Raw genomic sequence first — 15,373 nt, forward strand, 5'->3', positions numbered from 1 at the left:
GGCTGGCCATGAACTCCCTATGTAGTTGAAGATTCCCAATCCTCCTGTATCCACCTCCTAAGGACTGGTACCACTGGTATACACAAGTACCACATGGCCAGGCCTTTTAAACAATCTCATATGTAGATACTACAGAGGTTAAAACAAGATACTTGGCCCACATTCTACTTCAATAGGACCAGTTTGTAGAAGGAAGAACTTTGGCTCTTTTGTTGGGTGGACCATGGCATGCTCACTCTGCAGGGTCCTTATAGGCTCTCTGTGTGCCTCAAGTTTCTACCCTACAGTTATTTCACCTTTACAGACATTAAGTAGAGGGTGACCATCAAGCAACCAATGGAAAACTTCAAATGGGTGAATCAATGGGGCCAGGCTTCTGTCGCTGGCCCATTTTCAGTTTTAACCTCAGTCACATGACCTTTAGAAGGCGCTTATAGTGGATTCCAGCTCTTGTTGTCCTAAGTCACCACCAACTGATAACTTCAAACACTTAATTATATCACACTCCTGGAGATCAGAAGTCTGAAATGGGTTTCACTGTACTAAAAGATCAATGTATGAACACACACGAATGAGCTCAAAAGTCCAAGGAAGAATCTATTCCCTTCCCCATCAAGCCCTTGCAGCCTCCTTCCATTCCTTGGTTAATGGCCTCCCACCTTCATCCTTATAATGGCCACAGAACTTCCTCAAATATCTGGTTCTCACTCTCCTGCCTCTCTCTTCACGTATGAGGACTTCGTGATTATATTGGGCCCATCTGGATGACCCAAGGTACCCTTACCATAAGAACCCTTAATTTGCTCATATGCCCACCCTTTGCCATTCAGGATATCACGGTCCACGTCTTCTGTTATTCTGCCCAGAACAGTGCTCAACATTTTCTATTACATGGATGGGTGTGCTCTCTAGCACCATATTGCAATTTCTTCTGGGAAGAAGAAATTCCCAGCCTGTGTAAGAAGGGTGTTTGCTTGGGCTACTTTCCTGAAACACTCGCCTTGCTGCATTCTTGCTCCGATCTTGATGTGGACCACACACTCTTGGATGTGTTTTAAGAGCCATTTCTTGGGCTGGAGAGATGGCTCAGTGGTTAAGAGCACTGACTGCTCTTCCAGAGGTCCTGAGTTCAATTCCCAGCAACCACATGATGGCTCACAACCATCTGTAATGGGATCTGATGCCCTCTTCCGGTGTGTCTGAAGACAGCTACAGTGTACTCATATACATAACATAAATAAGTAAAATCTTTTTTGTCGTTGTTAAAAAAAGAGCCATTTCTTCTATGATTTCTGTACTATATCATCTCACTTTAAAAAGCAATATTCCAAATGTCCCCATATAGATAGTGGTTTTTCCCTAGAGGATATAAATTGTGGCTTATTTCCCTTCAACCTTTCCATTATTTTCTGAGCTTGCTGGAAGTGCTCATCCCCCATATGTGGCCAAGATGCTACTGTCTTTCCTTCCCATGATGACTGTTTACACATGATCTGGACCTTAAATGAAGGGAACATGGAAGGGTTAAATATAGAGTCATTTATAAAATGAGCATTACCTCATACCAAGCAGAAAGCCAGTGTTAGAATGCTACACCATTGGCGTCGGTCCAGGACTCCAAAACACAGAATGCAGGAGCCCTTAAATGGCTGGGCTCCTAACACTATGTAGGCTTTCTCACCAAGATCTCCCACCGCATGCCTCCTCTCCCTGACCAGCATAGATGCAAGCGAGCGCTGACACACACAAGCCTAGACTCTTCCCAGAAGAATGAACGTTAAATAACCTTCGAGCCTGAGATGAGCTTCACAATTAGTTCTCTATAATCACATGGCTGCTGCGGATTTTCCTAATGAGAAGAAGATACTGATGCTGAGTCTCCTGATTGCTGCTGGCATTAAAGCACAATTTCAAATACTAACATGCATGATGATTTACTCATTATCTGTAGTCTCGGAAAAACATAGTTAGTTGGCTATTTCACATCATTTGAAAGCATAACTCTTTGGGAAAAAAATTACTCATAAGAAGATCAGATTTGGGGGTCTAAAGACAAATTCTTCTAACTGCAGCCTGAGGAAGCATTTGTTGTTGGCCCTGGGTGTGTCTTTCTGCTTCTCCTGACCCATGGTAACTACATGATCTTTAAAACCAGAGACCAAATTGGTTGCTTTATTAGTGCAATGGAAATCTGGCAACCAAGGCTAAGCCAAGCTCTCATTTTCCTCCTTAAGAAGACCTCAGAAGATGGTCGGTTTGGAGTTGTGAATCGGATAAGATGGGATCATTTCCATCCCCTATGCTGTCCCCAAGGCGTCAAGACAGTTGCTGCCTCTCCAGCCATTATTCCCAGAGAGAAAGAAGAGCAGAATAATGACGTGCCGTGCTCTTGAGTCCACTCTCTAGTCCCTCTCCCTCTCCTCCAGCCCTCGTCCCTCTTTGAAGAAATGCTTTGCTGAAGACACACAAGTCTGTCTCTGCTGATATTTCCATGGGATGGATGTGGGTCACATGACCGACATTGACTCCAAGACATTGTTGGCTGAGCAAATTGCAATCCTGAAAAAAAAAAAAAAGGAAAGAAAAGAAAAAAGAAAGGAAAGGAAATGAACACAAACATTATCCACCTCCACTCAGCTAGGAAGAGGAGAGGAAGAGCTACTGTATGGGTAATCATGAAAGGCAGCTCCGGAGAGCTCAGCTATTCAGTGAGCCGCCCTTTAAAGGCCATCATTAGCTGTGTAGTGGTCTCAGTACATCGGTCCCTAATGAACTCGGAGCTTGGTCCTAGTGTGGATTATCAAGCTAATCTCATTAGTGTGCTAACACCAGAATCTCACAGAGCAACGGGATAGGATGTCAATGAGCCAGCCACTCGTCCTCCCTGCCTCAGGTCTCAGCTCCTAATTCTGAATGAGACAAGGAAGAAGGCAGCCATATCATTAACAAACGGAAGCCTGGTGTGTGTGTGTGTGTGTGTGTGTGTGTGTGTGTGTGTGTGTGTACGTGCTGATGTACTTTCTTCTTCCCCAGAAGCCTGGCCAAAAGACGAAGGGTGGTGCTTTCGTCAAAACGTCCTTTGATTTTTGTTTCCTGCAGTAGACATCATGTCTGAACAAGGCCCTCCTAAGGAAGGCCAATGCAGTGGGTATTCTCTGAGACAAGCAGGGTGCTGTGAGGGTTTAGCATAAAGGTGACACCTAGGGTGGCTTGGGCCTCTCTGCTTTTACTATTGTTCTTCAGAAACTCCTTGCTATCTCAGCAAACAGCATCCCCAAGGGCAGCCACAATCAATGGCTCTTTTCTCGCAGCCTCCAGATGATAGGCCTTTTAATTGTGCTAATTCATTCTGCAGGCACTTTGAGCAGCAGAGATGTCTGTGAGTCTGAGCAAGCATTCCAGCCATCATGTTTCAAGCTTCCACCTCTAACCCACTATGTAGCCAAGCTCTTTCTCCTCTGTGGTAAAATAAGGGTTGGATCCTATAAATCCCTTTTCTAATTATCCCCCGGGGTCTGTTTGGGGCATCAGAAAGCCATCTATAGTGGGCTTCCTGCCCCATGATCACCTTTATCCCATTTACTTATCAAGCGTGAATTCTTCTTTTTATTGGCCCTTGGCTAAGAATAAATGCTTGAAAAATGCCGGACAATATGCTCTCTAAAGGGCCCTTCCAGCCCCGATGTTCTGTGATTCTAAGCAGGTGGAATATTTGGTAACAGCTTTTCATTCATCAGCATAATTGGGAGCACAAGACTCCCTGCCAAAACATAATCTATATCTAAATAAAATCTTCTGTGTGCAAAACGGCGCGGTGAGGGATGTTCAGAGGAGAGCAGGCCGTGTGGAACTGCTCGGGACGAACAAAGCACAGCTCCTCGTTCTGAGATTGTGGCAGAGCCTGGGGTGTGGAGCTGGGAACAGAGGCCCACCACAGCCTCAGCTAGTCCCTGTTGGTCAAAATAAAGTATGCAAGCCGGAACGCCATTCTTTCGCTGAGAGCATGGGATATTTTGAAAACATTCAATTCATCGCCATTGATATTCATGAGAAGGCCTTGAAGGATCTAAGTTTTTGGTTTCTTTTGAAAAACTCGGAAGATGTGGTAGCGACGGGCTTATATTCCAGCCAGATAGCAAGCGGTTGGAGAGCTGCAGCCACTGCCTGTTGCTTTGGACCGGAGTCTACCTGCAGCACTAAGCTCTCGCATGCGTCTGCAAATAATAATGTTAGGATTTGAACACACAGTGTCCCCCACAAGCTCCAGGGTTAAAGGTTTGCTATCTAGCTGGTGTCAACTATTTTTTTTTTTCTGGAGGAAATGGAGACCCTAAAAGGCAGGGTCTGGTTGGGAGAAGTAAGTCTGTGGTGGGGTGGGGCTATATTTTGCCATCCCAAACTTGCTTTTTTTTTCATCATGAGGTGACCATGATGTTCCTTCCATCTCACCACATCTCCAAATTCACAGAGCCAAGGCCGGTGGACTGAAGCCTCTGAAACCATGAGCCAAGTGGTGGAATTTTCCAAGTCGTTCTCTTGGCTATTTTGGGCATGGCTACGAAAAGCCGACTAACACAAATGGCAAAGGAGACAACCTATTTCTTATTTCTGATAGCCCTTTCCTTATCGAAAGTAGCCAGACAAAGCACACAGTAAGAGGATATGCCTGAGGAGAGATGTCACAATATCTGAAGAGGTTTTAATAGTCACAGCTGGGGAGAGCATCGGCAGCCTCTTGGAGAATAGAGCTCAAGGAGATGACCCAGGTTCCCAGTGTGGCCCTGGGGAAGTACCTAGGAAAACCAAAGGTTATCTATTGCAGACATTGGCAGTACCCACGTTGTTGAGTATCTATGGGTCATACAGCTCTCCCTGCTTTACTGTTTGGGATTACTGCTTGGAGCCCATTTTGGAGGCCTTGGTAGTGTACACTGGACTGAGCTTTGATGGCAAAGGTGTACAGTGCACCCACAACACAGTTAGATTCCATCCTGTTGGGCCAGGGCAGGAATAGGAGTAACAATTTCCAGATGCATGTACGACATCTGCCTCAGTCTTCACTTTTATGACCTTCATAGGCACCTCGGAAGGTGGTGGTTTTCTGTTTGTTTGTTTGTTTTAGCTAAGGAAAAGGGATGTTACATTCTCTTGCTTGAGGTTTGCTTGTACATGACTGACCAAGGCTCCAGGTTGAGCTGTGACAGTGCATTTTGGGGCTAGGTCCTTTACTCTGCCGCTTTAGATTTTGTGAGTCAATGTCTCTCTCTCCCCCTCCCCCTCAACTTCCCCTCCCTCCCTCCCTTTCTCTGAGTCTCTCTCTCTCTCTCTCTCTCTCTCTCTCTCTCTCTCTCTCTCTGCTTCTCTCTCTCTCTCTGCCTCTCTCTCTTTCTCTCCCTACCCCTCCACCATCATCAAGTATGTGGTCTTAGCTGGAGTCAGCTGGTCGCCAACCACAGAAATCAGACTGGCTACCACACACTGTACTGTACATCCTCCTACCAGAGGACAAATCTTACCCTAAAAGTTATCCAGAAAACCTGACAGGGAACAGGTTCTAAGGACATAGGAAGTGAAGCCTGAGATGTTCATTAAGGCTAAAAGCCCAAGAGGGGCAAACCCTCCTTATAAATTCCTCTACTGAAGAGAGCCAGTAGCTAAGCCCAGGGCAGGGCAATTGTACACCAGAGAGTCAAGGAGAAAGCCTAATGTCAGAGATGGAGGTCCTCACTCTTCATGGACATCAGTTCACCCACCCACCCATCTTTCACCACAAATCTGGTCTGTAAGCAGGACTACTGGTTTCCGTTCTCCTGGAATGAAAGATACACTCTTGAGATGTTCAATTTTCTTAGCTCGGACAAACAACTCCCGTTTTGGGGTTTCATGATGAGTAAGGGAAAGCAGGGGTGGTCCTAAAGGATATGACATAAAGTTTCATAGTAGCTCCTTCGTCAGATTTCACTCAGAATGGTCAATAACGGTCCCTTTGCTTCCATCCCTCCCTTCACCAATACCCACAAACCATCCCTGCAGCTCACTGTCACGGGGCAGCGTCTGGGCTCATTATTTCCCAGAGAGTCCATTCTCCTACCCTTGTGAGGTTTGAAAATATTTTATGGATCACCCAGGAAGCAGGATGCAGAATAGCTACGGCCATTCCTGGGATGTGTAACAGCAGCCCTGCCTCTTCCTCTCTTACAAATTCCTGTTTGACCTCACAGGCCCTCAGGGCATCACACAGGAGGAACAGATTCACATTGGCTGGGAAAGACAGGGTCAGGACTGGTCTTCAGGGAGGCACTGGGCACACAAAGACGCATCTTTCGGGGCATGGGCACTTACTCACCAAGCTTGTACCACATATCACGGATGGAGAATCCCACGAGCCGTCTCATGTCCCCATACCTGGAAGGAGCAGAAGTGCCGGCTTTTAGCTCTATTCTGGAGTGTTTCAGGAAGCTCCCCACTCTCAAACAATCCGAGAATGCAACCTACTTATTCAGGATTTTGTTGTACTTAGCGTGCGTGAACTGCTCCAGCTGTAGAGAGTCCTGAGTGATAAAAGCCACTGCCAGATGAAAATAGTTGTTCCACAGCTGTAGGGAAGAAAAAAAAAAAAGAGCAGTCATGGAGAGGGTCTGACGTGGGGGAGGCATATTAAACGCCGGCTAACGTGAATAATTTATAAAGACGGCAGAAGACAGAGGCGAGACCAGTTTAATTGTGTGCTCTGCAATTTTCTAACTGGCACGGACTCCAAAATTAACATCCTGGCCAAAGCAAGGACAATGGATGGATCTCTCTAGGCCCTAGCAGTGCCTCCCCCTCCCGACAATGGGATCAGTCAAGGGGAATTTTAGAGCTGGATTCTTGTGGCTGGGGCACTTCTGTTGTTTTCCTTTCTGAAAGACAAATGACTCAGCCCAGCTGGGATCTCTGGTGAGCCGGTTCCTGCGCTGAAAGTATAGGTGTGTGAAAGATAAGGCCATTCAGGAAGTCAGGGCTTCACAGGGTACCCTCCCTGATCCACCTGACATGAGCCGGCCCACAATCCATTCTGTCTTAAAGCAGTTTGCGCTTGCCTTCCCCACTGTTCCAAGGCCTTAAAGCCTGGTTCTGGGACCATCAGAAGCATCCCTTGGGAATGTGTTAGAAGTACCAATTTTCTGGCCTGCCTATTTGATAATTCTCAGCTGCTGTAAGTTTTGCAGGTATACGATCTGATGCTGACTCTGAAAGACAGTGATGGAATCCACTCCCCCACTCCCCCAGCTGTGGTGACACCAAACAGAACAATCATTGAACGCAGACATAGGGAAAGTTATCAAAAGGATGAGCATGGTGGCGACAGTATTGATATGGGTCACAGTCTAGAAAGCTGAAGGCCCACGGTGGCGGTGCACCTCAGCAAACTCATCTGGGAAACTGGCGTAACCCGGTGCTCACTGCAGAGGGCTGCAGTAAAGGCGACACGAGGAGATGTGCTCACCAGGTAGGACCACGGTAGGAGCTGGAAAGTACCTGCCCGTCTCATTGTTTTCTTTTCAACCTCCAGGTAGCTCCTTTTGTACTAAAGCACAGGCTGGCAACTTGGCTGCTCAGGGGAAAGTGTTTTAAGATGCCACAGGCCCGACTTGCAAAAGGACAGACCCGGCAGCAAGAGGTGCCACCCTGCCATGGAGTCAGTCAGCTTCCACACAAGCAGGCCCATCACAGGCTATAGACAGCCACCACTGCCAAGGTCACAACTGCTTAGAGCCAAACCTTGCATAGGCCTAAAGGTGCAACCCGGGGCACGCTCCTCCTCCTCAGAGGAGGAGAGGGGAGACGGGGAGACGGGGAGACGGGGAGAGGCTGTTTGTGGCGATTGCTATCAGGATGTAAAGTGAATGAATAAATTAATTAATAATATAAAAGAAAGCATCTTCAACAACAACAAAGCCACTCTGCTGTCCTCTGCTTTTCTCTTTGCCCATGTATGAGCAACACGGGTTTGCTTTGCTCTCTTCCATTGCTGCATAGTACTCTGACGTCAGGGTTACCTCAGCTTTACCCATGTATAGACACATTATAGCCCTTTAACCCATTTATAGACATCTAGCTCGGTCCCACTCCTCTTTCTCCGGCAGTGGCACTGTCTTCATCCCTCCCTTGAACCTCTTTCCATACAGGAACCTCTCTCTGTGGCCTACATTCCTAGGGCTGGAACCACAGAGCCACAGGACGCAGGAGGTACAGCCGTTTGCTGTCGGTTTGTTTGCTTGTTTGCTTTGGATTGTTTTAAACTGTGGGAACTGTCAGGATGCTTTCCAGGGGTTGCCATCTGATTACTGTGTCCTCTGTCAGGAGCTCGCCATCCTACCTGTCTGAGTCTCGGTTCCTTCACCTGGAAAATGAGGATAATGGGGCCCAAAGGGTGTAGTTATGAGGACTAAATGAGGAGGTCCTACCCAGCAAACTCCCATGGACCCTTGCATACAGGTTTACACACCAATTCCTACGAAAGCCTGGCCTGGTACTGCACACTGAAGCAGATCCGCTGGCATCCTCCCCGCGCTCGTGACATGTTTTAAACTATGGAATTTATTCTCTATCTTCACTACTAAACGTAAAGGTCACAGAGCCAAAGACTTCATTTTCTTGATAGCCTTGATCTGGATGATGTTTGGCTGCAAGTCTGATCTAGCTGTGTCAAGGCAGTATTTATGGAATGAGTTCGAGGTCAATAGCCATGCTTTGTGTGTATTCCTATGAAGACCCCCCAACCCCAAAGAGCTGAAATGATGTCGCAGTGGTTAAGGGCCTGGGCTGCTCTTGTGGAGGATCTGGGTTCAGTTCCCAGCATCCATAGGACACAAACAAATGGCTGTAACTCCAGAGGATATGATGCCCTTTTCTGGAGTCTGTGGGTAACACACACACACCTCTACACACACAGACATATACATATACATAATTTAAAAAATAATTTTAAGGGGTTGGGGATTTAACTCAGTGGTAGAGCGCTTGCCTAGCAAGCGCAAGGCCCTGGGTTCGGTCCCCAGCTCCAAAAAAAAAAAAAAAAAAAAAAAAAAAAAAAAAAAAAAAAAAAAGAAAAGAAAAGAAAAAAAGAAAAAAAGAATAATAATTTTAAAAATCACATCCTTCTGAGAAGGGACAAAATGTGTATTTCTATCCACATTTAGACATCAAAAAAAAAAAAACTGAGGACCACGGAGCACAAAACTGTTGTGTCCTACAGGTGAATGTGGCACTGGGAGCCACGTTGATCTAACTCCTGCCCTCTGTTGCTTTAAAACGCTTTGAATTGGATTACCACACCATCATAGTATAAATCCACAGTTTCCAGTGGGAAGTTTAGATACACATCTATCCCTGGGCCAGTTAATGTATCCACCACCTAAACACTCATCAATTCTCTGTGGTAAAAGTCTCCTAGTCATTTTAAGATAGACATTGTTATGAGTGCCTAGGCTTTCTACTGTGAAGGACCCCAGACGTATCCCTCCTTCATGGCTACAGCTTTGTGGGTACTGAACAGCATCTCCCATCTGACCCCTTGAGAGCCTCTCGTAATTGTTATCGTACTTACTGATTCTGCAGAGCTGGCTTTCAGAGACTATATAGGAATGGACTCACAAAGTGTGTGTCTTTCTGCACCTGGATTATTTCATTTAACATGATGTTCTCAGTCTCTCTTTAAGCTAAGGCAAAGGTAGGATTTTATCTTCTGTGGCTGAATAGTATAGGACACTGTGTATAGGACATTACCCTATTGATGGCCATGTAGAGTGATGTCTTTTTGCCCTTTGAATCACAAAACCACCATTCAGAGGAGAGGTTAGGGCTAATCTCCTTTCCCCTGCTCCAGCTCTGGACAGAGGGAGCCAGGATAGAGGCTGCTCCTGCTGGTATCACATGCATAATACATGAGCCCACAAGAAGGAGATGAGGGTGTTCCAGGCAGGGTACAAAGAACAAATCCGTTCTCAAAGGGAGGGGAGGAAAAGATGAGGGAACAAAGAGAAGATTGAAAAATGACCCAGTTTTGGGGTACTTTTCACTAAATATCTGTGGAAGCCTCATTAGAAAAGAATTATTTGATTCTGTGTTCCTAGCTCTTTTCCATAGTTTACAGAATCCTGTGGGCCTGACAGCCTCGGGCTATGTTGTGAGGATCAAAGAGCTGCTTCTCTGCTGGCTTGCCTGTCAAGAACTGACCTGAGTTCCTAGCCCTGATGCTTATAATATCACTATGATTATTATCATGATTACCACCACTGCAACTATCATCACCACCACCACCACCGCCAACAGCATCATCACCACCAACGTCACCACCACCGCCAACAGCATCATCACCACCACCAACATCATCACCACCACCAACAGCATCACCACCAACAACAACAACAGAATCATCACTACCACCAACCACCACCAATGTTGGAGTAGAAATCTCGGCTGAGTCCAAGACAAAACACAATGGGCCAACATGGTTCCATGTGGAGAGGTTTTAATGGGAGAATGAGACAACGGAGAGGGACAAGGGGGGAGGGGGGAAGAGAGAGAGAGCAGAAAATGTCTGCCTTTTATCTGCACAAGTCTGTGAGGCGAAGTAGCCTGGACCCTCAGCACAAGTCCTCTTCTTCTGGTCCCTGTGACCTTGCAAATAGCCAAGAGCATCGAGTCCCAGCATCCAGAGGGTACCACTGATCTTAGCCTACAGCAGAAATAACCATTTCTATGATGCGCAGGCTTTGGCTCCTATGGAGTGGCACCCATAGAGATGCTGTCTTTTTGCCCTTTGAATCACACAATGACATAACTGCTCCCAAAGGAAGGTGGGAACTAAGCCAAAGGTATGCTGGGAATGTATGGCCATTGCTATGGCAACAGTGACCAGGTGGTGTCATTGCTGGAGGAGAAAGCAGTTCCTGATACCAACAAGCAGCATTGTTATCATCATCACCATCATAAAAACGATGCTAAACATCATTCTGTTGCCAGGACCATGAGTTACATGAATGTGAGCTGCATGAATCAATTCACCTAACGTTTGTAGCCATTTAAAGAGAGAGCCACTAACGACATGACATCTTCATTTAACATTGAAGAAACCGAGGCACAGAACAGTGAAGTACTTACGTAAAACGTCAAACTTCACCAGCTTAACTTTTGCACTTAGGGCATGTCCCTTTTCCTAGATATGTCGCATACATAAAATTTCTTTCAGGAAAGTTTTTTTTTTCTTTTCTTTTCTTTTTTTTCGGAGCTGGGGACCGAACCCAGGGCCTTGCGCTTGCTAGGCAAGCGCTCTACCACTGAGCCAAATCCCCAACCCCGATTTCAGGAAAGTTTTATGAAACCCCAAAGAATGGCCTAGAGGACTGGAGCTGACCCTGTCTTGGGAAAGTACCTCCCTGAGACCATGGAGGAGAGTGACAGTCAGAACGGCGGGTCCCTGAGGCTAGAACTGCTGACTTCAGGGGAAAATGGCAAACCAGCTGGCCTTTTTATGGTCACACACTGCCTCTCTGGCACCCCAGGTATGTTGTTACAAGTTGTCCCTTCAAACACCATGGACATATCTATTCCTCTGAACGGGCTTTGTAACAAGTGGAGACCGCAGGCATCTGTGTGGGAAATGAAACCTTTTTCTTGGCTTTAAACAGCCTGTGTGACATGTTTGGTTGCCCTGGAAAAGACTTGTCATCTGGAGAGAAAGTCTCACCCAAGGCCATAGTGACACACTGAATCTACAGTGTGGTCATGGTCCCGTGTGAAAGCCTGTGTCAGCCAGTGCAGTTTCTAGTCCCAAATGCATCAAGGTGCTGATGTCAGGCTTTCTGTGTCCAGGTCTTGCCCACTCCTGCATCTTCAGAGAAGCTAGCTAGCGGTGGTATAAGAGTGTTCGGGTCACACATGTAGCCCATACATATACAGCCACCCAATTAGATAAGATGGATGAAGCTAAGAAGTGCAGGCTGACAGGAACTGGATGTAGATCTCTCCTGAGAGACACAGCCAGAATATAGCAAATACATAGGCGAATGCCAGCAGCAAATCACTGATCTGAGAACGGGACCCCCGTTGAGGGAATCAGAGAAAGGACTGAAAGAGCTTGAAGGGGCTTGAGACCCCATATGTACAACAATGCTAAGCAACCAGGGCTTCCAGGGACTAAGCCACTGCCCAAAGACTGTACATGGACTGACCCTGGGCACCAACTGCATAGGTAGCAATGAATAGCCTAGTAAGGGCACCAGTGGAAGGGGAAGCCCTTGGTCCTGCCAAGACTGAACCCAATGTGAACGGGATTGTTGGGGGGAGGGTGGTAATGGGGGAAGGATGGGGAGGGGAACACCCATATAGAAGGGGAGGGGTAGGAGTTACAGGGATGTTGGCCCGGAGAAAGGGGAATAACAATCAAAATGTAAATAAGAAATACTCAAGTTAATAAAGACAAAAAAAAAAAGAATGTTCGGGTCAGTGATTTCTTATGAGTGGGTATATAAACTATGGCGGCTTCTCTTGTTATCATGAACATCGGTCACTTCCATTCCCAGATTTGAATGCAAGATCATGGGGGCAGGATCGAGAACCTTGTTCAGAGAAGATGTTCGTCCTTTCAGCCCAGCAAAGACATCACAACCCCAGCAAGGTTCATGGCACTGGTCTCAGCCCAGGTGTCACCGCTCCCCCAGGGGACATTGTACGCCAGGCACAGAGCCCAGAATGGCATGTTTTACCAGAAGGGAAGAAAACATGGATGGGATCGGAGGAGCAAGAGCGATGATTTTAAATGACAATTAGTGCCTAGAGAAATGCCTAGATGTGACCTCATGACCACAGGGTCACAGAACAAATCCCAGAGAGGAGACAGGCAGGGCAGGCTCTGTGAAGAGGAACTATTCCGACAGCAGCTGACTGGTAAGTTTTCCCAGCATGCTCCTGGGCTGGCAAAGCCTCCTGAGGTGGGAGGGAAGTTAGCATCTTAGAGATGTCATCAATCTGGCGGGATGACACCCTTGCCTGCTGCTGAGCTTGGGAGGCCAGGCTGATGGAAACACGGCATCTCAGATGAGCAGGCAGGAAATGGCACGGCCCTGAGTTACTGAACTAGGTGACCTCGTCTATTCCCTACTCTGTTCCCAGAGACTCTAGGGGATTGAAGACATCCCTGGAGGGAAGCTTCTCAGGCTGGGGGTAGGGTTTCTTCTCTCACTCCTGCAGCCATGGGCAGTAATACAGACTTTCCCATCAGGCTTTGAAGAGCAGGCTCTTTGTGGGCCCGACCAGGGACATCAGTCTACTTACCTCAGGGACATTCTTATCACACAGCCCCAACCCCGCCTTAAGGTCTCAGAGGCCCCGAATCTTGGCTGAGCACACATGCCAAAATGACTTTTGGAGAAATTTGGAAGTCACAGAGATAAACTTGAAAGCTTTGTACGTCCGTGTCTGTGACTGGCTGTTCCTTGGCACCGGGGGACAAAATACTAAGGAAATGTTACATTTTTGAAAGGCAGCAAGCAGCAGTGTCGACAGTGAGGAAGTGGCATGCCTCCCAGTCAAATGGGACGTCTTCTTTCCTCACTTCCGTCACGCATGTCTGCAGAGACACCTGCAGCCTCTGTGTGCTTGCGGGTGGTAATGGTGGAGGAGGAAGCAACCAGCCCAATGCTCCGGAGTAGCCGCCCTGAGCAACTCAAATGTCTCACACTCACCTGGAACTCAAAACTTGTGTGTTCTAGAAACTTCTGGTTCATGGTTTCTGCAAACTTGTTGATAGCTCTGAGGAAGACCCTGGAAGAGGAAACAAGGTTACTGGACCAACTGAGCGTCCTCTCTCTTCTCTTCCTGATAAACTGAAATCTCCTCACAGCCTCCCAGAGTGGGCTGATCTTCAGATGGAAACTAATAGAGGCCAATGTAGGCGCTGAGGTTGCCTCACTAGAGTTGAAGAGCTGGTCTATCTGACTCTTTGGAAACTTGTATTGTCTTACAGTCAAACAATTAGAAGCTTGTGGCTGAACAGCCCATGCTGTGCAGAACTGATATAAAGAAAGAGCATCCCCTCCCCAAACAACAGCCAGTATTCCATCGTATCCTCTCTCCTAGAGAAAGCTACCATCAACATGTGGGTGAACATCATTTCAAAGGTCTCCTTAGAAGCGTCTACACGAATGACATTTTTAGGGCGTCATTTTGATAAATGGTATTACACGGCAAATGTGGTTTCATAGCTTGCTGATTTTACTCAATAATAAATCGTGGACTCCTTTCACACCAATGAGTGCTGCCACACGTCACCCATTTTAATCACCAAAGAGCTTTCCACTCTACGTCCGCATCACAGTTTATTTAATCGGTTTCTTATTGATGGGCCGTTTCGTGGTTTCTCGACTTTTTCCCTATAATAGACAAGGTTCCTGTGATCGCTGTTCCATACCCCGTGCACCTCCTTTGATCACCTTTTTTCCAGTCCATCCAGGACCCAGTGCTAGCCAAATATCATCCTCATTTTACATTTTGGTCCTCAGCTGTTGAAATGCACCCCCCGTCTCTCTGACCACCTTGGTTTCTTTTTCCCCCTTTGTCCATGAGCTCCCACTGACTGTTCCCACAGCCCTCTTCTCCTGTCCTGCCATTCTCACAGACAGCCCTGACCACGGCCATTCTGACCTCCACGGCTCTCTACTGCTCATAGACCAGCAGAGCTCTCTCTTTACATGCAATGCCCTGCGTGCTTTGGCCAGACCTTCCTTCCTATGCCCGTTTTTTCACTCTTACCCTGCAATTCAAGCTCCTTCCTTTGCACTTAGTGGCATGTTTTTATTTTATAGCCTGTCCCAGCTCTAAGTCAAAATTATGTTTTCCTGGTACAGGCTTGAACATGTCCTGTAGCCAGCACCCAGAGCCTCCTACTTCTCAGAACCCTTTTGATCATTCTATATGCTAAAGGTCACCCTATGGGAGCACTTTCTCTACTCTTAGTATGTTTGAAATATGAGCTGTCTCCATGTGGCCAAACTTCTGCTTTAGACCATAGTCTACTCACAGGGTAGGGCCCCAAGGGTGTTCTTGGAGGACAGGGAATAGCAAGCACACTGTCAGTTTCCTCCTTCAGACCACACTTCCCTAGAGATTAGGAACATGGCGTGCTCACGTCTTTTTCCCAGTCTGTATCTTCATCCTAGGCCTCTCAGGAGCTCCAGTTTGCATCCAAGCTCTCTGCTCTTCACGCCGAAGCTAACTCTCAAATGCCCGTACTCCCGCTTCTCTTGGTAATCCCCCCCCCCTCCGCACAAATGAAGAGCGGGCCCCCTTGCACTTGCTTCCGAAGAGGAAAACAAATCAACTCTGATAA

The 15,373-nt window shown here is 47.0% G+C and overlaps 1 protein-coding gene across 1 annotated transcript in view; it reads right to left on the reverse strand.

The window, feature by feature from the left end:
• Positions 1-15,373, reverse strand: part of Dock2 (dedicator of cytokinesis 2) — a 418,958-nt gene that overhangs the window by 60,895 nt on the left and 342,690 nt on the right. Inside the window, 3 exon segments of the mRNA NM_001419946.1 lie at positions 6,347-6,405; positions 6,496-6,596; positions 13,731-13,809. Of these exon segments, the coding sequence (NP_001406875.1) occupies positions 6,347-6,405; positions 6,496-6,596; positions 13,731-13,809 (239 nt within the window).

The sequence above is a fragment of the Rattus norvegicus genome, chromosome 10, assembly GCF_021556685.1.
Source record: "Rattus norvegicus strain SHRSP/BbbUtx chromosome 10, alternate assembly SHRSP_T2T, whole genome shotgun sequence".
NCBI classification, from domain to species: domain Eukaryota; kingdom Metazoa; phylum Chordata; class Mammalia; order Rodentia; family Muridae; genus Rattus; species Rattus norvegicus.